The sequence below is a fragment of the Lagenorhynchus albirostris genome, chromosome 3, assembly GCF_949774975.1.
Source record: "Lagenorhynchus albirostris chromosome 3, mLagAlb1.1, whole genome shotgun sequence".
Lineage (NCBI taxonomy): Eukaryota > Metazoa > Chordata > Mammalia > Artiodactyla > Delphinidae > Lagenorhynchus > Lagenorhynchus albirostris.
The window spans coordinates 146,341,947-146,368,223 of NC_083097.1; the positions used below are offsets into that span (position 1 = coordinate 146,341,947).

Genomic DNA, 26,277 nt, shown 5'->3' on the forward strand with positions numbered 1-26,277 from the left:
TTTTTTTTTTTTGCAGTACGTGGGCCTCTCACTGCTGTGGCCTCTCCCGTTGCGGAGCACAGGCTCCGGACGCACAGGCCCAGCGGCCATGGCTCACGGGCCGCTCCGCGGCACGCGGGATCCTCCCAGACCGGGGTACGAACCCGCGTCCCCCGCATCGGCAGGTGGACCCCCAACCACTGTGCCACCAGGGAAGCCCTGGTCTTCTTTTTCTGTAAAAGAATTACTTATTTTTTTGGCTCAGTTTTTTGTTGTTGGGTTATTGGTTCTTTTTTTCTCATTGATTTTTTTTTTCCTCATTGACTTTTAAGAGCTCTTTATATTTTAGAAAAGTGAGCCCCTTGTCTGTGTTGAGTTGCAAATATCTTTCTTCTTTTTCTTTTTTTTGAGTATACAGTTTGAATTTAGTAGATACATAGCCATGTAACTACCACCACGTTCAAGATAGAGAACCTTAGAAATAATTTTCTCATGCCCTTTGATCCGTTTTCCTAACTCTGTATCCAGGTAACCACTGGTTTTTGTCACTATGGTGCATCTCTTTTGGGTTTCTGTGTAAATGAAATCATACAATAACTAGTCTTTTGTGTTTGACTTTGTTTGCTTAGGATAATGGTTTTGAGATTCAAACATATTTTATATATAAATATTTTGTTCCTTTTTATTGCTGTGTAGTATTCCATAGTATGGCTTTTTCTTTAGTTTGTCCAGCTGTTTACCACTTAATGGATATTTGAGTCATACTTGCAGTTTTTGGCTGTTATGAATAATGATGTTGTGAACATTTGCAGACAAATCTCTGTACGTACTTAAATTGTCATTTATCTTGGGTAAATACCTGTGACAGTTTGCTGGGTCATATGAGAAATGTGTGTATAATATTATAAGATACTACTACGCTATTTTACGAAGTGTACCATTTTTCATTCCCATTAAGAATGCTCCACATCTTCATCATCATTTCATATTGTCTTGTTAACTTTAGCCATTCTACTGGGTATCTAGTAGTAGTATCTCATTGTGGTTATACTTTGAATTTCCTTGATAATTAATGAAGTTGTGCTTTTTTGGCCATTCTTATATCTTCCTTTGTGAAATGTCTGTTCACAATTTTTGCCCATTTTTATATTGGGCTGTTTGTTCTTTTGTACATAGTCTTATTATTGAAATTATAAGTGTTTAATATATTCTGTATACAGTCTCTTTTTCACATACATGTTGCAAATATTTTCTTCCTGTCTGTCATTTGTCTTTTCAACTGTCTTTCAAAGGGCAGAGTTTTAAATTTTGATGATCTGCCTTTTCAATTTTTTCTTCATGGCTTATGCTTTTTATATTTAAGAAATCTTCTGTAACTGAAGTCCACGAATATGTTCTATATTTTTCTTCTAGAAGTTTAATAGTTTTAGCTATTATGTTTAAGTCTGTGATCCACTTTGGGTTAATTTTTGTGGATGATGTGAGGTAAGGATAAGGTCTTCTCCCCAACCTGTACAGTTATCAAGTTGTTCTAGCACCGTTTGCTGAAAAGACTGTCTTTTTTCCTATTGAATTATCATGTACCTTTGTCAAAAATCAGTTGGCCGTAAAAGGCTAGGGTCTGTTACTAGACTCTATTCTGTACCATTGATCTAAATTTCTATCCTTATGCCAATATTATACTGTCTTGGTTACTATAACTTTATAAGTCTTGAAATCAGGTAATTTAAGTCTTTCAGTCTTGTTCTTCTTTCTCAAAATAGTTTTGTGTTGTACATCTTTTGCTTTTCTGTATTAATTTTAGCATCAACTTGTCAGTTTCTTAAAAAAAAAACCTCATTAGAGTTTTGATTGAGGTTGCCTCAATCTATATATCAGTTTGGTCCATCTTAATATCCAGTTGATGGACATGATATATTGCTCCACTTATGTAGGTGTTTTAAAATTTTCTTTGCAATGTTTTATTGTTTTCAGTTCATAGGTATTAAAAATCTTTCACAAAATATATGCCTATATATTTTGGTGCTATTGTAAATTTTGATTATTCTTTACTATTTTATATAAGACCAGAATTGATTTTTGTCTTTGTGTCCTGTGATTTTGCTGAATTTACTTATTAGTTCTAATAGCTTTTTTTTGTAGATTCTTTAGGATTGTTTTATATGATCATGTCACCTAAAATAAAGACAGTTTTATGTCTTGTCTTCATGCCTTTTATTTCTTTTTCTTTCCTTATTCCACTGGTAGGACCTTTAGTACAATGTTGCACAAAAGCGGTAAGAATGGATATTCTGACCTTGTTTCTGTTTATACATAGAAAGCATTGAGCCTTTTACCATTGGTAATAAATTTGATAAAGTTCCCTTCTGTTTCTCAGGCGATTTATAATGAGTGGGGCATTGATTTCTTTGAAAGCTTTTTTATGTACCTACTCAAATGACCTTTGTTTTCTGTTTTATTTTACTAATATAATGAATTATATTGGTTGATTTTTCTGTTAAACCAGCTTTCCATTGCTAGGATAAATCCTGCTTGGTTACGATACTGTTCCTTTATATATAGTGTTAGATTCAGTTTGCAAAAATTTTATTTTACATTGATGTTCGTGAAGGATATTTGTCTGTAGTTTTCTTTTTTTGTGATGACTTTGGTTTTGGTAACAGGATAATACTGGCCTCATAAAATGAGTCAAGAAGTGTTTCTTCCTCCTTCTTTACTTTCTGAAAGAGTTTGTGTTGTATTGGTATTATTTCTTTCTTAAGCATTTGATAGGATTCATCAGTGAAGCCAGTGGGCCTGGAGGGTTTATTGTTATGAATGAAATTTTGTTAATTGGTATAGGACTATTGAAATGTTCTCTTTCACCTGGGGTCAGATTTAGTCATTTGTGTGTTTCAAGGAATTGGTCCTATTTTTAAATATACTGGAATAAAGTTATTTCTAATATTTCATTATTATTCTTTTAATGTCTGTAGGATCTGAAGTGATGTCTTTTCTTTCATTCTTCCTATTTTAAAAATTGAAGTATACTTGCCACATAATATATTATTTTCAGATGTACAAACAGTAATTTGGTATTTGTATATATTAGGAAATGATCACCACAAAAAGTCTAGTTAACATCCATCACTACACATAGTTACAGATTATTTTTCTTGTGATGAGGACTTTTGAGATCTACTATTTTAGCAACTTTCAAATATGCAGTACAGCATTATTAACTATAGTCACCATGCTGTACATTACATCCCCATGACATTTATTTTTTAACTGGAAGTTTGTACCTTTTGACCCCCCTTCATCCATTTGATAATTTTTGCCCTTTTTCTTTTTTCCCCGATAGACTAACTAGGTATTTATCAACTTCGTTAATTTTTTCAAGAAATCAACTTTTAGTTTCACTGATTTTCTTTCCTTTTTTTTTGTTCATTTTTTATTTCATAAGTTTTTTGGGGGGGCTTTATTATTTTCTGCCTTATACTTGATTTTATTTGGTCTTTTTTTCTAATTTTGGATGGAGGCATCACATCTTTAATTTTTAGATTTTTTTGTATTCTAATAAAAACATTTAAAGCTATAAATTCTGCTTTGAGCATTGCTTTAGCTGCATATCATGAATTTTGATCTTTTATTTTCATTATCATTTAGTTAAAATTATTTTCTAATCTGTTATTTCTTTGGTAGTTTATGGATTATTTGAAGTATGCTTTTATTTCCAAATATTTGGGGCTTTCCTAGTTGTCTTATTGTTTCTGATTTCTAATTTAATTCTACCTTGGGCAAATATCATTTTGTATGATTTCAGACTTTAAGTTTATTGAGACTTGTTTTATGACCCAGCATATGGTCTCTCCTGACACACAGACCATGTACACTTGAAAAGAATATGTATTTTACCGTAGCCATAGTTGGGTATAGTAGTATGTAAATAGAAGTTAAGTCAAGATGATTAATAGTATTGTACAGATATTCTTTGTTTTTACTGATTTTTTTCTGTTATTTTTGGGGCCTATTTCTATTATTTACAGAGAAAGAGGTATTAAATCTCCAAATATGATTGTGGAATAGTCTATACTACTTCTTATTTTTTTAATTAAAAAAATTTTTTTTTATTTTTGTCTGTGTTGGGTCTTCGTTGCTGTGCGTGAGCTTTCGCTAGTTGTGGTGGCTTCTTTTGTTGCAGAGCACAGGCTCTAGGCACACGGGCTTCAGTAGTTGCAGCACGCAGGCTCAGTAGTTGCGGCATGTGGGCCCTAGAGCGCACGGGTTTCAGTAGTTGTGGCTTGCGGACTCAATAGTTGTGGCTCGCAGGCTCTAGAGCACAGGCTCGGTAGTTGTGGCACACAGGCTTAGTTGCTCCGCGGCATGTGGGATCTTCCTGGACCAGGCATCGAGCCCGTGTCCCCTGCACTGGCAGGTGGATTCTTAACCACTGCACCACCAGGGAAGTCCCATATACTACTTTTAATTTTCAATTTTTGCTTCATTTAGACATTTATAATTTTTTGTCTTCCTTGTTAATTGATCCTTTTATCTTAAAATCTACCGCACTTGATATTACTGTAGCCAGTGCCATCTTATGCTTTTTGTTTACATGGGATATCCTTCACCATCCATTTACTTCCCGTCTGTCTGTGTCTTTATTTTTAAAGTGTGTCTCTTGTAGACAGTGTATAGTTCTTCCTTTAAAAAAAAAATCACTGCTGACCATCTCTGTCCTTTAATTGAAATGTTTGGTCCATCTACTAAATGGGGTGGAGGAAGACTATCAACTCAATACCATTTAAACTGCTTCCTTAGAATAAGGTTTTTCATATCACACTGGTAGTCTGTATTTAGGCCACTCGCTGTGTGAGGTCTGAATTGAGGGATTTTTCCTTCTTTCCTGTGACTAACATGGAAGTCAAGTTAGACAGTTTTCTGTTTTGTCTTTCTTTGTCTAGGGCAGACAGTTCACTTCCTTGCTAAGGGTGTAAGAGTTTCTTGTTGGAGTGCTCTTACTGGGCATGCCCTAGGCTTTGTCCTTTGTCCTTCAAACAAGAAGCTCAAGTTCTCTAGTTGTTTCTATGCCTATATCTCTCAGTTTCAGCCCAAACATCTATTTTTGCCTTTGTGGATTTATTTTACTTTCTTACCAACTCAGTAATATATTAGGTGCCTTTGTGCAAATTAGAAAAAACACCCAGGCAAGTATAGTATGCTAGTATGGTGAGTAGAGTACAGGCTGGATTTCAGTCCCCGCTTGTCCCTTCAGTTCTTTTTGTAGATATGTGGTTGCCCTGTAAGCCTGTCTTATAGTGTTTTGGGTTTTTTTTGCCTGGTGACACAATGGCAGCCTTATATAATATCTTTTCTGATTCATTTTTTTATATTAATTCAGATTATGTTATAATTTGCTTCATGTTTAACCAACTACCTATAAAAATCACATTTTTTGTTTTTGGTTTTATATCATAATTAGTGTTTGCTTCTTTAAAAGTAAAGAATTAGTAGTAACTTTCACTTCAGTGTGGTCAACTACATGCTCTGAAAGGCCTTTGAGCTGCAAACAGTCAGATCCTGCATTGCTTGGCTTGAAATAAGTATATGAGATTTCTGAGGTTCCTACTCCTCCAGTCTGCTCTCCTCCACTTCTCTGTCCCTCTCTCTTCTGACTACTTCCCCCTCAAAAAATGAACTTCAACCAGAATGAACTGGTGGGTAGCAAACAAGGGCAAAAAAGGCAGTGTTGCCTTTAAAGGCAAATTATCAATGATTAAATTGGTGGCAAAGCCTTAGGCTAGTAGCAAAGTCAGTGTACTGAACTTGGGATTCTTATATTAAGTTGGGCCCTTGAGAGGGGATATAGTGGTCTGAAACTGGTAGATCCCCTTGCCTTCCAGCAAAAAAGTAAATTAAAATCTTCTTTAAAGAATAGCAACCGTACTTTAGTGCCTTAAGAATCCTGCAGATTAAGAGTAGTCAATTACTCTTCATGACTTAAAAAATAACCAGCACACAAACAACAAAACAAGATACCATGACTGAGCACTAACAAAAACAGTGAATGTTTTATTTGATTTAGATCTCCTCAAGGACTTAAGATATTGGAATTTTATAGGAATATAAAATAATTATGTATGAAATGTTTAAAGGAAAAAGTTAGAACTACAGATGAGCAAACAAGAGAATGAAAAATGACCGGGCAGATTGAAGAAGACTCAAATGAAACTTATTATTGAAAAAAATATTTTTTGTGATCTAAAATTTAATGAGTTTGTTAAACAGTAAATTAGAGCCTGCTGAGGAAAGAATTAGAAAATTGGCAGTTAGATTTGAAGAAATTTTTAAGAATGTGAGGAAACAAGGAAAGTAACTGTTTTTTGTTTTTTTTAAAAAAAAACTGGTGAAGGATTTATTTTTCTATTTTTTACTTTTTTAATTTTTTTTGGCCGCACCTCATGGCACGTGGGAATCTTTGTTCCCCGACCAGGCATCAAACCTGTGCCCTCTGGAAGTGGAAGCATGGAATCTTAACCACTGAACCACCAGGCAAGTCAAAAGTAGCTATTACAAGAGAAGTTAAAAGATGGAATGAAGAGGTCAGATATGGCAAGTTGGATCCCAGAAGACAGAATAGAGAGAATGGAACAGAAGCAATAATGGAAAACATTCTTTCTGAGAAATTTTTAGAATTAATGAAAGACATGCATCTGTCAATACAGCAAATCCAAAAAACCAGTCAAAAAAACCAGCAGTTTAGTCAAACTGTGTAGCTCTGAAGACAGAAAATCTCAAAAGCAGCTTAAAGAATGTAAAATAGTCTGAAAAACTCACTTCTCAACAGTAAAAATGTAAGCCAGAAGATTGTGGAATATTATTTTCAAAAAATTGAGTCAAAGTAATGGCCATCGTATAACTGTATGTCAGCAAAAGTATCTTTCATAAACAAAGATACTGAAACCACTTCTGGACAAGTGAAAGCAGAATTTTTACTACCAGTAGATCTTTACTGAGGTTCTTTATTAAAAGTTTTCATTAAACGTTCTAAAGATTATTTTTCAGGAAGAAGGGACGTGATTCCAGGAGGAAGGAAAGGAACACACAGAAATTGGTAAACACACAAATCTTAACAAACATAGCCTTATATTTTTAAAAAAGTTATTGTTTTTAACTTGTGAAATTAAAAAAGAAACTACCATAAACAGTAGTACACGAGAGAGGGATGTGATAAGAATTAAAATTGTCTTAATGCCTTGTTTTATTTTGGAAGAGAATTAAGATGGTAAAATTTCAAGAGTAACAAAAGTGTAAGATATGTGATTAACTTCCATCACACAGTAGAGGAAAAATAATGAAATAGGTAAACAAGCAAACTCAGTGTTTTAAAAAGCCAAGAAAAGAGAGACAAAAAGAAAGACAGTAATAGAAAATAAAATAGTAGGAGCATTCCACATACATTATTAATCTAATAAACATAAATGAATTAAATTTACAATTAAGCCAGATTATAAAGTTGAATATTTAAAAAAATATTCCAGTGAGCCAAATGCCCATTATAAGAGACATACTCGGGGCTTCCCTGGTGTCACAGTGGTTGAGAGTCCGCCTGCCGATGCAGGGGACACGGGTTCGTGCCCCGGTCTGGGAGGATCCCACATGCCGTGGAGCAGCTGGGCCCGTGAGCCATGGCTGCTGAGCCTGCGCATCCGGAGCCTGTGCTCCGCAACAGGAGAGGCCGCAATAGTGAGAGGCCCACGTACCGCCAAAAAAAAAAAAAAAAAGAGACATACTCAAACCTTTAAAACATAGAAAGTTGAAAGTAAAAGGATAAAAAAAAATGTGCTATGTAAATACGATCCTAAAGGAAGTTGGGGTAGTTATATTAATATCAAACAAGACTGTAAGATAAAAAGCATTACTAGAACTGGAGATAATTGTTTGTATACTAAGAAGGTATAACAATTTCAAATATCTAGTACCTTAAAATAGTCTCAAAACGTCAAGCAAAGAATGGTGATCCTGTGGGAGAAATTGACATATGTACCATTATAATGAGGAGTTGCAGTACATTTCTGCAAATTATTGTTGATAAATCAGATATGGAAATCAAAAGGATTTGAACAATATAATTAACAGACTTTATTGAATTGATGTTTATAAAATGCTGGAACCAACAATTAGAAAATATTAATAGGACATGTGGCATGTTTTTAAAAGAATTGACCAAGAAGAACAAAGCTAGAGGCATCATGCTTCTTGACTCTAAACTATATTACAAAGCTATAGTGATCAAAGCAGTATGGCATTGGCATAGAAACAGATACATAAATCAGTGGAACAGTATAGAGAGCCCAGAAATAAACCCATGTCCACATGGTCAGTTAATTTATGACATAGAGCTAAGAATATACAATGGGGAAAGGACAGTCTCTTCAATAAATGGTGTTGGGAAAACTATATAGACACATGCAAAAGAATGAAACTGGACCCCTATCTTACACCATACACAAAAATAACACCATACACAAAAATAACTCAAATCAAAAAGACTTGAACATAAGACCTGAAACCATAAAACACCTAGAAGAAAACATAGGTAGTAAGCTTCTAGACATTGGTCTTCGCTGTGATTTTTTGGACTTGACACCAAACGCAAAGGCAACAAAAACAAAAATAAGTAAGTGGTAAGTGGGACTACATCAAACTAAAAAGTTTCTGCACAGCAAAGGAAACCATCAGCAAAATGAAACGGCAACCTACCAAATATGAGAAAATATTTGTAAGTCACATATCTGATAAAGGGCAAATATCTAAAATATGTAAAGAACTCACAGAGCTCAATAGCAAAAAAATAAACAGCCCAATTAAAAAATGAGCGGGGGATCTGAATAGCTGTGTTTCCAAAGAAGACATACGAATGGCTCTCAGATACGTGAAAAGGTGCTGAACATCACTGATTCTCAGGGAAATGCAAATCAAAACGACCATGAGATATCACCTCACACCTATTAGAATAGCTATTATCTTAAAGACAAGATATAACAACTGTTTGCAAGAATGTGGAGAAAAGGGAACCCTGTGCACTGCTGGTGGGAATGTAAATTGGTATAGCCAATATTGAAAACAATATGGAGGGTCCTCAGAAAGTTAAAAACAGAACTACCATATGATCTAGCAATTCCACTTCTAAGTATTTGAAGAAAATGAAAATACTAACTCAAAAGGATATCTACACCCCCATGTTCATTGCAGCCTTGTTTATAATAGTCAAGACATTGAAGCAACCTAAGTATCCATTGCTGGAGGAGTGGATAAAGAAAATGTGGGGGGTGTGTGTGTGTACACATAAACATATGTATGTAAAATTATTATACATTATATATATTAGTATATAAGGAATATTATTCAATCATAAAAAAGAACATCTTGCCATTTATGACAACACGGGTTGGCCTTGAGAGCATTTTAAGTGAACTAAGAGAAAGACAAATACTGTATGATTTCATTGTATGTGGAATCTGAAAAACAAAACAAAACAAACTTGTAGATACAGAGAACAGATTGGTGGTTGCTGTGGTAGTGTTGGGGAGTGGATGAAATGGGTAAAGATGGTCAAAAGGTATAAACTTCCAGTAATAAAATAAATAAATCATGAAGATGTAATATACAGCATGGAAACTATAGTTAATAATACTATATTGCATATTTGAAAGTTGCTGAGAGTAGATTTTGAAAGTTCTCACCACAAGAAAATAAAATTTGTGACACTGTGGTGGTGGATGTTAACTAGACTTATTGTGGTGATCATTTCCCAATACATACAAATATCAAATCATTTTGTTGTATACCTAAAACTAATATGTTATATTTCAGTTATATCTCAGTTTAAAAAAATTAACCAAGTATTAGTACATAAAGCAAGTCTCAACAAATTTCAATGACAGTATCATAGAGTCCAGATTTTCTTACCAATTTGCGATTAAATTAAAGCCAACCTGTAAAAATAACAAATTCCATAAAGTTGGTAATTTTATAAACATACTTCTAAGTAATTATGGAGTAAAAGAAGAAGTCTTAAGGAAATTAAAAAACAAAGAAAAGTGGAAATACAACATGTTTGGAATTCAGTAGGAAATTTATTTCACAAAAACAAGAAAGGCTGAAATGTTGTGACTTAAGCATCCAAGTTGAGAGGTTAGAATGAGAGGACCAGATCAAACCCAAAGAAAGGAGAAAGAAGGGAACAAAGAGCAGAAATTAAGGAACTAAACAACAAAGATTCAGTAATATCAAAAAAATCAAGAGTTAATTCTTTAAAAGTACTAATAAAATTGACAAACCTGTCATGAGATAAGAAGAAAAGAGAATTCACAAATAACATTAGGATCAAGAGGGGAAATACAATTACAGATACAGCAGAGGTTTAAAAGATAAAATTATACATAGTATTTTTTGAAATCAACAAATTAGAAAACTCGAAATTAGTAAATTTCTAGAAAAATAACTTAAAATCAACACAAGATTTTTTTAAAAAATACCAGAAGTCGAAGAAGATATTTGCAACACATACACGCACACTAACCCAAGCAAGGATCTAGAAGAACCTGGAAATAAATCCTAGAAATCAATAAAACAAGCAATTCTTTAGGGAAATGATCAATAGATACAAATAAGCGTGTCACTACTCATAAGAGAAAGGGAAATCAAGGCACATGAGATACCATTTTACTTCCAGTAGATTGGCAAAAGTAAATCTTACAGGAGAATGTAGATCAAAGGGAATTTTTACATCCTTCTGGTAGGAATATAAAGTATAGTCACTTGGAAATAGACTGGAAATCACTTTGGTGTTACCTTGAAACGTGGAACATTTGAATACCTTCTGACCTGGCACTTCCAGTCTTAGATATGTCCTTTAGAAAAGCTCTTCTAAACAAGAGGACATGGCATGAGGATGTTCATAGCCTTAATGTTATTAAAGGCAAAAAAATGGAAAAAGCTCAAATGTCCATCAACATGAAAATGGATAAACAGATCATAATATAGTTATACAATGGAGTATTATATAACATTAAAAAATGAACTACAGGTAATTATTTCTGAATTTCAGAAATAATTAGTGGGGAAAAAAAAAACAATTTTCAGAAAGCTATATGTAGTATGAAATGCTTAATAAAGCCCCAAAACAAGTGAGACTAAAAATATATTGTTTAAGAATATATCTGTAAGTGATAAAACAAAAAGATGTCAAGAAAATAGTAAGCATCAAATACAGTCATGGTTACTTCTAGGGTGCAAGGTAAGGGGGGAAGCTAGGTTCGGGGTATGGAGGTAGGTGTGACAGTGTTGGTAATGCCTTGGTTGTTAAATTGGATAGGGGGTTCACAGGAGTTTGTTTTATCATACAGTCATCCCCCTGTATCTAAGGTTTCTGCACTTGCTAATTCAACCAACCACAGAAAATATTCCCCCCAAAATAAAATTCCAGAAAGTTCCAAAAAGCCAAACTTGAATTTGCCATGTGCCAGCAGCTGTTTACTCAGCATTTACATTGTATTTACAACTCTTTACCTAGACTTTACATTGTATTAGGTTTATAAGTAATCTAGAGATGATTTAAAGCATATGGAGGTTACGAATAGGTTACATGCAAATACCGTGCCATTTTATATAAGGGACTTGAGCATCTGCAGATTTTTGTATCCATAGGGATCCTGGAAATAATCCCCTGTGGATACTGAGGGAAGACTGTATTTTACATACATTACATATATTCGTTCATATGTATCAAATATTAGTTACAGTGTAAAAAGATTCAGTTGTAAAATCAAAGACTTCTTTTCCTACAAAAGGGTATTGGAAGAAAGTATAGCTGTTCTAAGATACATGAATGGAATTAATTGAAATGTAATCATTTATTGGTATTAAATAGGCCTATCTATTGAATAAAATGTCAGACCCGATTCTTTTTTGTTTTTTTGGGTTTTTTTGGACTGCGTTGGGTCTTCATTGCTGTGTGCAGGCTTTCTCTAGTTGTGGCAAGTGGGGGCTACTCTTTGTTGCGGTGCACGGGCTTCTCATTGGAGTGGCCTCTCTTGTTGTGGAGCATGGGCTCTAGGCGTGCGGGCTTCAGTAGTTGTGGCTCATAGGCCCAGCAGCTGTGGCTCACGGGCTCTAGAGCGCAGGTTCAGCAATTGTGGCGCACAGGCTCAGTTGCTCTGTGGCATGTAAGATCTTCCTGGACCAGGGCTCGAACCCACGTACCCTGCATTTGCAGGCAGATTCTTAACCACTGCGCCACCAGGGAAGCCCCAGACCTGATTCTTGACTAATACAAATTCAGGGAGTTTTTGTAGTTGTAGTTTTAATAAAAGATCATTTCAAAGTTTCTAATATAATGCCTGATACATGGAAATGTTTAATAGATATTTTTTTCCTTTCTTCTAGTCAAAAGGTTAGTGAGAAAGAGTCTGTCTGCCCTTTAAAAATATCTGTGGTCTATTCAAAAATAATTGTTTTATATTATGAAAAGTGCCTAGCGTGGTTCTAGTTTGTACTGCTGTATATGTAGTGTTCAATTTCTTTTGTGTAAAGACTTCAGTTAGTGTTGAACAAAGAAAGTTATATGCTCTCGTTATGTGTGCTTTAATTTAATGCTTAATGGCTTTTAATGTTACAAAATAAGTTTATTATTATATTATGATCTCACTTGTATTATATTGTCTTGCTCTTCCATATTCGTGGTGATATGGTCATGGTTTACGAAAACAATAATCCCTAAGAAATAGATCATTAACAGTAGTTAACAATTACTTGTGATCTAGGGTAATGACTGATTTCTTTGGGATTATTGCAGTTATAAACCATAATTACAGATTATTACAGCAATAATTATTTTGTTAAAGGAAAAAATGTTCTGTCCTTGAACAGCTGCTGAACAAGTGCCCTGAACATTTCAGAATAAATCGAAAAATGAAAAACTATAATGGAAATGTAATCTAAGATGAGATTTTTTTAAATAAAATTATAGATATGAAACTCATGTATAGGATATTTAAATTTCTAAATGCAATTTAGATTTATGGCTTTACATGGTTCTTTAAACTTCGTGGATATAATTCCGTAACCAATGTAACTTTTTAACATCTATTATTCTAAATGCTGTAACTCTAATATTCTAGAGTTTTAGGGTAAGGTTTAATGTGTATGAGAAATATCAGTCATTCAGTGAAATAGGAAAATTGTATTTGATAGATTAATTAAAATGCCTTTATATTTCATTGCATTGTTCATTTCTAACACTAATCCTAATTTATTCAGTTAGTAGTTGTTAATTTTTAGGGTTAAAAATTCCTGCTTTTTTGTCTCGTACAATAGAAATCACTGCTTTCTAAAACAGGGAAAGAATAAATATACATCCTACTTCTCTCTGAATAAACTTCCATTCAAAATTTACCATAATTTTAGAAAAAATGCTCACAATTGATCACATGCTATCTTTGCATAGCATTCTTTGATATCAAAGCCTTAATTTCAAGGTCACAAAATAAAATGAATTAAAGAATAAAAAATTAAAATTTGAGAAATTCTTGTCCTATATTTAATATTTATTATTAGACAGTGATACTCATCACACTGCATTGAAAAATCATCTTTTCAATTTTCTCTCTCTCACCAGGTTCAACCTGTTGGGCATAGGGTCTCTTTCTCCCTTCTCACCCTGCCTTATACATATTTAGTTATATCCCAGTGGACAGAACATGGCACATAGTAGGTATTCAGCAAATGAATTTTCTGAAAATTCTGAAAATTCTTGAGAGTTTTTTTCAGTTCAGGGTTTTTGTTTGTAGACACAGCTAACTGTAAGTAGCTTTAATTGCGAAAAGCCTCTTTGGTAGAGAGGGAAGAACTTAAAAATTCTTAAACATCGTGTGACTTCATTTTCTTGAGCAGCTTGAAAGTAAAACTTAGAATGGACATATAAATATTCCATATTGATATGTTTTATGGCTTTCGTAGCTATGATATAGAAGAACTAAAAACAGTATAGCTATTTAATAATAATAGCCAACATTTAGTCAGCCCTTGTAGCAGGAATTATTAGGAGTACTTTACATGCAGAATACCATTCAGTGCTGTCAGAAGCCAATTATTATTAGCTTTTCATATTTATAAATGAGGAAATTAAAGCCAAAAAGATTGAGTAACAAGCATAATAAATAGTAGAGGCAGAATTTGAATCCAAGTTGTGCTCTGGGTGGCTAAATTGTATTGCCTCCATTTTTAAATATTGATCTTCCAACAGAGAAATATAAAAGTTACATGTATAATCAGTGTCTGTTTTCAAGATGGCTTGTTTTATGAAGAGCTAGTAGGCAGATGTTTCTACATTTACATTAGTTATAAACTCCAAAAGTAAGTTTGCTTATTTTAAATTCAGCTATTCAACAAATGTTAGTTTCATGTGTCACATATACTTGGTTTTAGGGTGGCTGGTTTGGGAATCAAAAGAAGTGTGAATGCCCTAGAAATGATCCCAAAGGGAGATGCAGTCTCATCTGTAGTAAAAATGTGGGAGACAGGTGGAGAACAGTCAGGATTAGGAATTAAAATGTATTAAATAAACACTTAAGAGGTTGTTGGATCATCAGGGTCTGTCTAGCTGATTGACCACTGTGTTGTTCAAGTACTTCCTTTAATCAGTCTTGAGAGGAAGTGGTACATATCTCATAATGGTATGAGAATGGACTCTTGGAAATCCATTGCCTATATTTGAATCATGTACTTCTTAATAGGGATTTGTGACACTAAATAAATATAGGTACAGATAGTACATATAATGTTTAAAATAGTACTTAGTGCATGTTAAGTATTATTTAAATGTTTGCTATCTTTAGTAATAGTGAAGCTTACTTTAAGCAAAATTAGTATCTAAGAATCTAAATAGATAAAATATATAAAGAAGGTTATTATTTAGATTTAAATAATATTTTTCATTTTGAGAAATAATTTGTAGTAAGATATTTTTAAAATAATGACTCTCATAGGCAGGTAAGTTATTATACTACATTCACCAAAGATTATGGTCACAATGTTTTAGATTTGTATCAATTATATAAAATGTGTATGCCCCACACACATTGGAGCACAATCTATTGATGATAACCTTTGTAAGATTCTGAGAAATACAGTCAATTTTCCTTATTTGGTATTTAATGTTCTATGAAGTTTCTGTGAACCCTGAATTAGCAAATATTAAACCATTGCTCTTAGGGGAAATACAGGTTGGGTTCCTGCAGGCTTCTGGTCACATTTTCATCGACTGATCAACATATAACCTTGTGTTATGTATTCTTGCTTAAAGATACTTTACATTAATATATATCATTGATTTGTTAACATTGAACTCACAGCCAGCAGCACTACAACCCATGCCTGGACGAAGCTTAACACGTGTTATTTTCTCTACAAGGTACATAATAGCTTTTTTTTTCACTTAGGAACACTAGGCAACACATTAGCACTACTCTTGTTGACTATTTTAAACAGTAAAATTATAAACAAGGAGCACAAAAGTGAAAAAACAATGTGATACCAAAAGGATACCAAAAAGGGATACTTAGCTGTTTATAGTATGAGAGATGAAACAAGAAAGCAGATTGTTGCTTTGTTTTACCTGATCTTGGAATGTGAACATTGGGCAACTTAAATTATTTGCTGTTCTGCATCTGTCCATGAATGATCACAAGTATTGATTTGGGGGATTACAAATAAATTGTACTAAGTAGATGAATTTGCAAATAGCAGGCTAGACTAGATCATACCTTGCATTGAATGTGCTTTAAGAAGCTGTTTTTATTTAAGCAGTAGAAATGTAAGTACCATTAACATTCATTTTTAATAATAACTCTACATTTTAATATTTACTAAATTGATAATAAGCTGTTAACTTCTTCTTGCCTGGTTCATGCTGTATTTTCTGTGTAATGATTTCTTAATTCAATAACCCATGTCTGTTTGATGACTTATGTATGCCAGGCACTGTTTCAGGCTCTGGATATGCAATAGACAACCAAACAGAAAAAATAACAGCTATCATGCAGTGTACATTCTATTGGAATAGACAAGTAACAAAGCAAGATAAATAATAAAATATATATTATGTTAGAAAGTGATAAGTAAAATTAAAAAAAATAATGAATCAGGAAAGGTGGATATGAAATGTTGGCAGATTGTATTCTGGTTATCTTTTGCCCAAAACTTAGTGGTTTATCAAATAACAATTTTATTCTTATCTCTCATTGTTCTCTGGGATTGATAAGTTTCAACTGGATGGTTCTCCTTTGGTGTCTTTCAGGCGCTGTAATCAGGTGACAGCTGCAGCTGACATCACCTGAATGATTCTTTACTCACAAGTCTGTTCTCTTTGCTGGAATATTTGATGAATGGGCTATAGTTGGGCATTTCTCTCTCCATGTAGTCTCTATATGGCTAGCCTTTAGGTCTCAGGGTATGTGGTCTTCTTACATGGTGAATGGCTTCCCCTAAGTGAACATTCCCTGAGAGACTGGAGGAAGCTGCCAGTTCTCTTAAAGGCTAAGCCCAGTGCTGGAATAAGTGTCACTTCTACCATATTCTTTTAGTCAAAGCAGTCACAGTACAGCCCAGACTTACGAAGGATTGGAAAAATAGACTCCACTTCCTGATGGCAATTGCATACATGGAGGGAAGGAATTGATGGGTATCTTGAAGACACACTACCGTAGTCTAGGTATTGAAAATTGATAGGATAGCTGTGTAAGACCTGACTGAGAAGGTGCATTCAAAGTGAGACTAGTCAATATGGTTGTATCTTTTTGCAGGTACATTAAGCTGTGTGAGGATAGGCAAAGGGTAGGTGGAGAATTGGATTTAAACAATTACGGTTTTGTAAGATGCATATGTCAGAGGAGGAGAGACGTTGACATTGTATGCAAGACAGAGATTATAATGATAGACAGTAGAACTGGAGGTAGGTAAGCATGGTAGAGAAGACATGAAGGGTGTAAGAAAGTGAAAAAATGGCAGATCCCAAAAAACTATTAGAACTAACAAAAGAGTAACAAAGTTGCAGGATACAAGATCAATAGAAATCAACAGTGGGTTTATATATTTTCAATGAACAATCAAAAATGAAGATAACAAGTCCACTTACAATAGCCTTTAAAAGAATAAACTACTTAGGTAAAAACTTTACAAAAGAAGTGTTAAGTCTTGTACACTGACACTGTAAAACATTATTAAATCAAATATCTAAATAAATTGGAAGACATCATGGTCATGGTTCAGAAGACTTAATATTGTTAAGAAGGCAGTATTCCTCAAATTGACTTAATGGATTCAGTGTAATCTCTGTCAAAATCCCAACTGGCTTCTTTTCAGGAATTGGCAAGCTGATCCTTAAATTAATGTGGAAATCCAGAAGACCCAGGATATCCAAAGTAATCTTGAAAAAAAAAAAACGAAGTTGAAAGACTCACACTTCCTGATTTCAAAATATACGACAGAGCAATAGTAATCAAGACAGTGTGGTATTGATGTAAAGGTAGACACTAGATCAGTGAGATGTAGTTGAGAGTTCAGGTATAAACCCTCCAATTTGTAATCAGTTGATTTTTGACTGGTAGGAAGACAGTTCAATGACAGAAGGATTGTCTTTTCAACAAATGGTGCTGGGACAGCTGGATGTCTGCATGCAAAAGAATGAAGTTGGAACCCTATATCCTACCATACACAAAAAATTAAATCAAAATGAATCATAGACCTAAATGTAAGAGTTAAAGCTATGAAACACTTAGAAGAAAACATAGGACTAAATCTTCATGACTTTGGGTTGGTCATGGTTTCTTAGATTTGACAGCAAAAGCTGAAATAACAAAGGAAAAATTAGCATTATGTACCACATGAGAATTTAACATTTCTGTGCGTCAGAGGACACCATGAAGAAAATGAAAACAACCCACAGAATGGGAGAAAATATTTGCTAATCATATGTCTGACAAGAGACTTGTATCTAGAATATATAAAGAACTTTTACAACTCAATAATAAAAAAGATAGATAGCCCAATTTTAAACTGAGCCAAGGATTTAAATAGACATTTCTCCAAAGAAGACATACTTATGCAAGATCACATAGCAGATTGGTAGAGCTGGGATTCATAGTTGTATCTGGCTCTAAAACGTGTCATTTTCACTATTATACTACCTTGGTGAACTTAAAATCCAACTCTTCACACTGTCAAGAACTGAGTTCACAGTAGTTTATCACTTGTTTGGAAGAACTTTTGCTAATTTTAGAATATCGGGAGAAATAAGCTTTATTTCTATCAATACTTTCTAAACGATTTTTTCCTTGTTATATATTAGGACGTCTTGCCTGGTTGGTATACTTGGTTGGGACAGTTGTTGGAGGAAGATTAACATATACCAGTACAGATGAACATGATGCTATGGATGGAGAATTATCCTGTCGGTAAGTAGTAGCCATGTAATTTACAGAAATTTACTAAGTACTTAGAAATTTAGTTACTGAGCTGCTATTATGAGCTAAAGCATTTTGTACTTGGCCTTTTGGAGAAGGTATTATTTTCCTTTTTACTGATGAGAAAACCAAGGCTTAAGTGATTTGTAAAAGTCATATCTCTAATAAGTAGTATAGTCAAATATATTCATATGAATAATATGAGTAAGCTGGTTTTCCATATATTTTAATTCACTTTTAATAACAGCTTTCTTTATAACAAAGTAATACATGTTTTTGTTGAACACTAAAGATTTAAATGAAAAGAAAGTTATATATTAATTTGGAAATAACTACTGTCATTTGGTAAAGATCTTTGAGTCTTTAATGTTTGAGAGTATATGTACATTACATGTGTATTTCTCAACATTTTTTCAAAAAAAATTATACTATAATATTGTTTTGTAAACTAAAATGGGGATACTAGTACTATATCTAATTCATTTTGGGCTGTTATAAGGATTAAGTTAATAATTTAAAAATAATTTTAAAGTGCTTAGGACAATCAATGCCTGGCAAATAGTAAGCACTATATTACCAAAAAAAACCCCAAAATAATTCTTTTTTAAAAACTCAAACATAATAATTATTTATAAACATTTTATCTAGACATGACATATTCTAAGCTATACCGTAATTTAGATAGGTCCTTGCTTTGGGAATTTTAGGTTGTTTCTCAATTTTTCCTTATTATAAATGTGAATATTCTTTTAGCTATATCTTTATGTAGATCAAAATAATTTTATTAGAGTTAGGTCCTAAAAGCTAGATAGCTGGTTGAGTAGTATATAGCACTTTAAAGACTTTCAATACACATTACCAAATGGCCTTCTGGAAAAGTACCAGTTTATCCTCTGAGCCCAAAGGCCATGAGAGGCTATTGGGTTTTTTTTTGGTTTTTTTTTTTGGCAGTTGAACACTAGGTGGTAGGATTCTTATCTTTGCCAGTTCATAGGTAACTGATATCTCATTTTAATTTGTATTTCTTTGTTTACAAGTGGTGTCAAACATTCTTTTCCATTCCTTTTCTTGTCATTTCTATTTTCTCTTCGTGATTTTTTATTATATGTAGATTGTATCATTCACCTGGTTTTCTTTTATGATTTTCTTTCCTAATCTATCCGTAAGAACTCAGTATATATCAGTATATATCAGTATATATCAAAGATTGTAATATTTTGCTATTCATTTTGCTATTCATTTTCTCCATATGTTTTAATTTGTTTTAGAAATTGCTTTTTTTCTGGCTTTAAACGTTTATATATTAAGATCTATGAATTTTTTCTTTCATACTTTTTTCAATGCTCATGTTTAGGAAGGTTGTTCCACACCTGGATAATAAAAATATTCTGCTATATTTTCTCCTGGATCTTTTATGGTTTCAGCTTATATTTAATTTTTAATATATCCAACATTTATTTTGTTATGTACTTTTTCGAAAATTTCCAAGTGTTAACCAGTTAATGTCAAACCCCACCCTCTACTGATTTGAAATGCTGCATGTATCTTACACAAAATTCTCATGTCTTTTTCTAGGCCTTTCATTCTTCTCCACTGATCTTGGAAGTCTATTAGTACACCACTATCACCCTACTGAAGTCTTTAGTATGATATTCTCCCTCATTATTATTCTTAAATATATTCCTAACTGTTTAATAAATTTGTTGCCATTTTGAATAGAGATTTCTCTCTCATTTCATACCCTTTTTAACCTTTAAACTACCTCATTTCAATGAAATTTGAATCTGAATGGAACAAATATTTTTAGTTTTTCTTAAGATTTATTATTTCCAATATCAAACCACTTTAAAATATGACTGGGGCATTCTCAAAATGCTTTGATTAATTTTTTTTTTTTTTTTTTTTTCGGCACGCGGGCCTCTCACTGTTGTGGCCTCTCCGGTTGTGGAGCACACGCTCCGGACGCGCAGGCCCAGTGGCCATGGCTTACGGGCCCAGCCACTCCGCGGCATGTGGGATCCTCCCGGACCGGGGCACAAACCCGTGTCCCCTGCATCGGCAGGCGGACTCTCAACCAGTGCGCCACCAGGGAAGCCCTGCTTTGATTAATTTTAAACCAAGTGAACAATTTACTTCTGTAACATCTTTTAATATTACATATTTAGTAAAGTTTTTGCTATAGTTAGTTCGATTTTTTTTTTAATGCTTTCATCATCAAGTAGAGAATTTCCCACTGGCACTATTTTCCTGAAAAATATATATAACAGGAAATAAACAAAAGTATCTGCCAAGTAGAAAATTTTAATTTTTTCTTTAGGCGGCAAACATATTTAGCTCTAAGTAAGATTTGTTTTGTGTTTAGCCTGTCTTCCCTAGGAAACAAAGTCTTAGTTGAAGTTTATGGGCTAAGATTTTTTTGTGGAGTGGGGAAAAGGATACATTTTCAGGGAAGAAAGAATGAAGGAAAAGTGAGTAAAAGATAAAACAGGTTATGTGTTGATTAGTTGATGAAAATATTGTGACCAGAGTTCCTCGGGAACCTATTTCTGTATTACCCCTAGGAGCAGTGGTTCAGTATTTGCTAATTCAGTTTTTACGGCCATTTTACAGCACATAACTACCATAAATAATGAGAATCAACTATAGAAGGTGGTGCATTACACACCTGGTTGCTCACTTTTACAGGTTTCCCCAGAGACCACATGGAACAGCTGTGCTTCAAAGCAGTCCATCTTGGTGGGGGGCGGGGGGGGGGGACGGGGACTGAGGGCAAGTGGTTTATATGTTCACTTATTTCTGCATCCCATTTTTAGTGGTTGAAATCTACTCCCGGAGTGTATAACTTTTCGATACTTCTTAGTTGTGTTCCCTGGCCTCTTTGAGGAGCTGCTGGGGAAGCCAGAGCTACTATTGGTCCTGTTGGTTGGAGGTAGGGGCTGGCTGGAGCTATGGTAGGGCTTTCCTCCCCCTGAGTGAGGATTTATAACTGCAGTAGCTGTGCGAGTCTTTACTGGGGCTACAAGGCAAGTGGTTGAGCCCAGGGGACAGGAGGAGAGGTGGTAGTGGGGTTGGTGGGGGGTTAAACAGGGCCGAGCAGATTCAAGGTGGGGTATGTACCAGGACTTACATAATTTGCCTAGAAAAAACATAAATATATGTGTTTTAACATACTGAGATTTTAAATTAAATAAGAATGATGTTATATGTAAAATTTTAAAATATCAATTTCACATGGAGAAATTCCAGGTAACTAGAACTGCCATACTGTTGCCTTTTGGTGTTGTTATATGATAACCTTTTTAACTCCTGGGAGGACACTACCAAATTAGACGTTGAGGAGCTCCTGCCAAAAACCTATGTGTTATTTTATCAGAAAAAGGTTGATATTCATAAAAACTTTCAATATTGTGATAATGATATTTAAAACATGTTACTTTAACATTTTAAAATATGCTGCTTTAACTTAGCAAATAAGTATATTTGTGCTCAGGCCACACAATTCTGATTAAATAAAGATAACTTTATAATCATTTCAGTGTCATTCATCATGACCAGAATGTAAACCTCTTGAGAGATTTCCCAGGGATTTTGTCTTGTCCTGTATCCTCTCTAATTTGCTGGTGGCTGCTTCTTTTCGGTTCATTCCTCTCAGTTAGGCCACCCTCTGTTTCTGTTTCTTCATGTTGCTCTCACCTGTTCATCTCGCAATCATTCCTCATTATTCATTGAAGACTTTTGCAGCTAGCTCAGTGTTTTGCTCTCTGCCCCAAACCCTGCTGTGATATAGATGACTTTAACTTCTTTCCCATCCGGTAGTGTTGCTTCCTCTTCTCTACACAAGACACTTCCAGTGGCTTCCTGTCACACGTGAAACAAATTCCAAATTCTTGCCATAGCCCAAAGTGTACTGTGCTACTTCTCTGACCTTATTTCGTATCCCTTTTCATTCAACTCAGCTACATACACTGACCTCCTTGCTATTGAGTATTACCAGTATGTTTTCACTTTAGGGCCTTTGCGCTTCTCTTCTGCTAGGAATGCTTTCTCCCAGATGTTTATGTAGTACTCCGTCACTTCAATCAGGTCTGTACCCAGATGTCTCTACCTCTTTTGACCTCCCTATCCAAAATAACATCCTTATCCTACTTTATTTTTCTTCACAGCACTTATTACCTCTTGCTGTTTATTCCACTAGAATAGGGAAGGAATAAGCTTTATCTGCTTTGTTCACTGCTGTATCTTTATCTCATCTGCCTGGCAAAACCTAAATTCTGAAGGAATTCAGAGTTTTCTCTTAATTTGTCGAGTGATAAAAGAAATTGCACACTTCTTTAGATAGGTACCATTGCCAACTAAGATATCTTTTTTTTTAACCTTAACTGAGCCCTCAGCATGGCTCAGTGATTTGTGTTATTTTAGTAATTCTTATCTTCTGACTTCCAAACACTTACTGAACTGTTTTCCTTGCATGTGTTGTCCCACATGTACCTCTAGTTCAGTGACTAAACTTAAACTCATCTCTTCCATCCACTCCCGACCCTGACTCTCTTTGTGTGTCTCATCACTGTCCACTCAATTGCCTAGGCTTGAATCCTGGGACTTCTTAACTTTTTCTTTTTTCTCTCACCAGCATCCTTATAGTCATCAAATTCTGTCACTTCTACCTTCTGCTTATCCCGATTAGTCCAGTTATTTCTGTTACCCTTGCTGTTTTAACTCCTGTCATCATTTGCCCGGATTCATGCTACAGTTTTATGTGGGCACCTTGTTTCCTCTCTGGCTTTCTAAAATAAAGATTTGATTATGTCTGTGCTTTGCTTAAAGTCTGCAATGACTTTCATTGCTACTGGGATTAAAATCAATTTGATTTATCAGGCTCTTCATAGTCTGGGTCCTGCCTGTCTCAGTAGCTGCGTCTCGTACCACTGACTGTCTTATAGCTGTATAGAACTTTTTTTCAGCTCTTAAATGAGCCATGCTTCCCCACCTGCCCCCCCCGCCCCTCCCGTCTAGAAAGCTGCACATGCGTTCCCCTTTCTCTTGACACTCTCTGCTCTGTTCCATCCTAGAATGTTAGGAGCTCTCGCTAATTTCTTTGTAGTGTTTATTATAGCACTTGTCATTCCTTATTCTAATTGCTTGTTTTACTGTCTTTCCCTGCATAGGCTGTAGATTTCTGGAGGACTGGGAATATATATGTTTTGCTCAGTATTGTATTCTGAACTCCTCATACATACCTGCCATATTGTAGGCCTTCAGATATTTGTTGACTCAATAAATACTTACGGAATTGGATATTAAGGGGACTATAAAAGAACTGATTATCCAAACATTCATTTCTTTATACTTGAAATGGTATACATATACTTGGATCAAAATTATTTAATATTTATCTTTTTATTCCCTCCATGCTCCAAAGATAATTTAAGATAAAGGTAAAAATAAATGTAGGACAATAAATTGAAACACAAGTGAATATTGTATATACAATACAAGCTTTGGTCTTATGCACTTATTAGAGGTGGCCACAGATCTTTGAAGGACACTGTGGCAGAGACTACTAGTTGTCTTGTATCTCTTCTTTCCTTCTTCTGCAGTAATAGAATACCTGAAATGTTTTGCTGGGCATTGGCCACCTGAATAAGACTAGATTTACTAGAATCTCTTGCAGCTAGGTATGGTTAAGTGATTATGTTCTGGGCAATTGAATGTAAGTGAATGTGGTACGTGTAACATATATGCACATGAGTGGAGCTGAAGAAGCCATCTTAGACCATAAAGTGATTGGGTGAGTGGAGGCAAGTGTAACAACAAGATGGAAGGAACCTGAGTCCCTGATACACCGTGGAGCACCAACTAGTCCTAGAGCATTGCCTTGAATTTTTTTTGCTTGAGAGAAAAATAAACATCTATATTGTTTAAGCCATTGTTTTTGGATTTCAGTCACTTGCAACTGAACTTCTTGTACGACTATCAAAGCTTGTTTGACAGATGGATCATGTACCCTTCTGGGAACTCTTTCCTACTCTCCTGTTGGGGATTGTTGGGGTGCCTTTGCAATTCATATCAAGCTGGTGATTTGCATTGCCTCTTAAGCAGATGTGAATCACCAGCTTGATATGAGTTGTAAAGGCACCCCAACAAACTTGGCTATTGGTTTCATGTCTTCCTCAGAGTTTTGGAATGTATGTTATTAAAAGGAAATAAAAGTAAACAAGCCATTGCATAGAATCAACAAAGAACCAGAGTAAGAAAAAGGAGGTCCTACTCATAAAGAATTTAATAGCAGGATATGCTTTAAGTCACTTAAGAAATCACCTGGATCCAGAGATGAAGTTTGGTGTGTGTATCTATTTATTTAACTAAAAATTACTTCAGGAGTCTGTGCATTCACAAATACACAGACTTTAAAAGTGAGCTATGTCCCTCCTTTCAAAATCAGAGAATAAACACATCTTTTTAGGAAAAACAAACAAACCTGGTTGACTCATTCTTAAATTTGATCTTTATAAGCTTTCCTTTATGAATTTTAATAGCATTAAAGATATTTAGTAAGTGAAGTTACTTTTAAATAAGTAGCTTAATTTAGGAATTAATAACTATAAAAATGGTTACCAAAATATTATTTCATAACACTTTGGCAATAAATACCAAGTTTTTTAAAGAAGTTCATTTGCTGTAACCTACACATTTTGTTCCTAGAACTCTTTGCTGGTAGGGAATAGGAGAATAATTATATTTCACTGAAATGTAAGTTTGTATTCAAAATGAGATTATTAAAATTTGGTGTAGCCTTAATTTTATACAATGTTTTGGAAAGTTATTTAATAATATGAAAAAATAATTGGGCAAGATATGTTTAGTGAGACAGTTCAGTGGAATAAAATAAACAGTCCAGGAAGTAATATGAATGCATAAATAGACCTAATGTATGTGATAAGGGGGTAATTCAAATTAGTGGGCAAAAGACAGACTATACAAGAAAGAAATGGTGTTGAAGCAGCTGGGTAGCCATCTGCGAAAAAACGTTGATCCATATCTCACTAGATAGGTTCAAGGTTAATTTCAGTGTATCATACAGTTGAATGTAAAAAGATGGAACAAAAACACCTCAGATTTGGGTAAGACCTTGTTATTATATAAAATCCATAAGAGAAAAATTGGTAAGGTTTTCTGCATAAGAAAAAGAAGAAAAACATGCATGGTATTAAAAAAACACCATAGGGCTTCCCTGGTGGCGCAGTGGTTGAGAGTCCGCCTGCCGATGCAGGGGACACGGGTTCGTGCCCCGGTCCGGGAAGATCCCACATGCCGCAGAGCGGCTGGGCCCGTGAGCCATGGCCGCTGAGCCTGCGCGTTCAGAGCCTGTGCTCCGCAACGGGAGAGGCTACAACAGTGAGAGGCCCGCGTACCGCAAAAAACAAAACAAAACAAAACAAACACCATAAAGTCAAAAGACAAATGAAAAAGTGGGGAAAAATATTTACATCTCAATCACAGGCAAAGGGCTCAGTTTTCTAATATATAAAGAATTTGTAGAAATTAGCAATAAAAAAATAACCCAACAGAAAAATCAAAAAAGGATATGAGCAAAAAGGGCACACAAAAGGACATATGTATTACTTAAAAATATGGAAAATTTTGACTTTACATTCATGAGAGAAATACAAATTAAAACTTCACTGAGATACCATTTTTCAGATTCCAGTAAATTGTAAAGTTTAATATCACCCTGAATTATTTATATGTATATAGACACTCTCATTTACTGATGATGGGAGTATAAATTGTTTCA

At 34.4% G+C, this 26,277-nt stretch overlaps 1 protein-coding gene across 1 annotated transcript in view; it reads left to right on the forward strand.

Annotated features, from left to right (window-relative positions):
* RANBP17 (RAN binding protein 17) overlaps window positions 1-26,277 on the forward strand; it is a 316,339-nt gene that overhangs the window by 52,088 nt on the left and 237,974 nt on the right. The window contains exon 13 of the mRNA XM_060144179.1: window positions 18,368-18,473. Within this exon, the coding sequence (XP_060000162.1) occupies window positions 18,368-18,473 (106 nt within the window). The remainder of the gene's footprint in view (window positions 1-18,367; window positions 18,474-26,277) is intronic.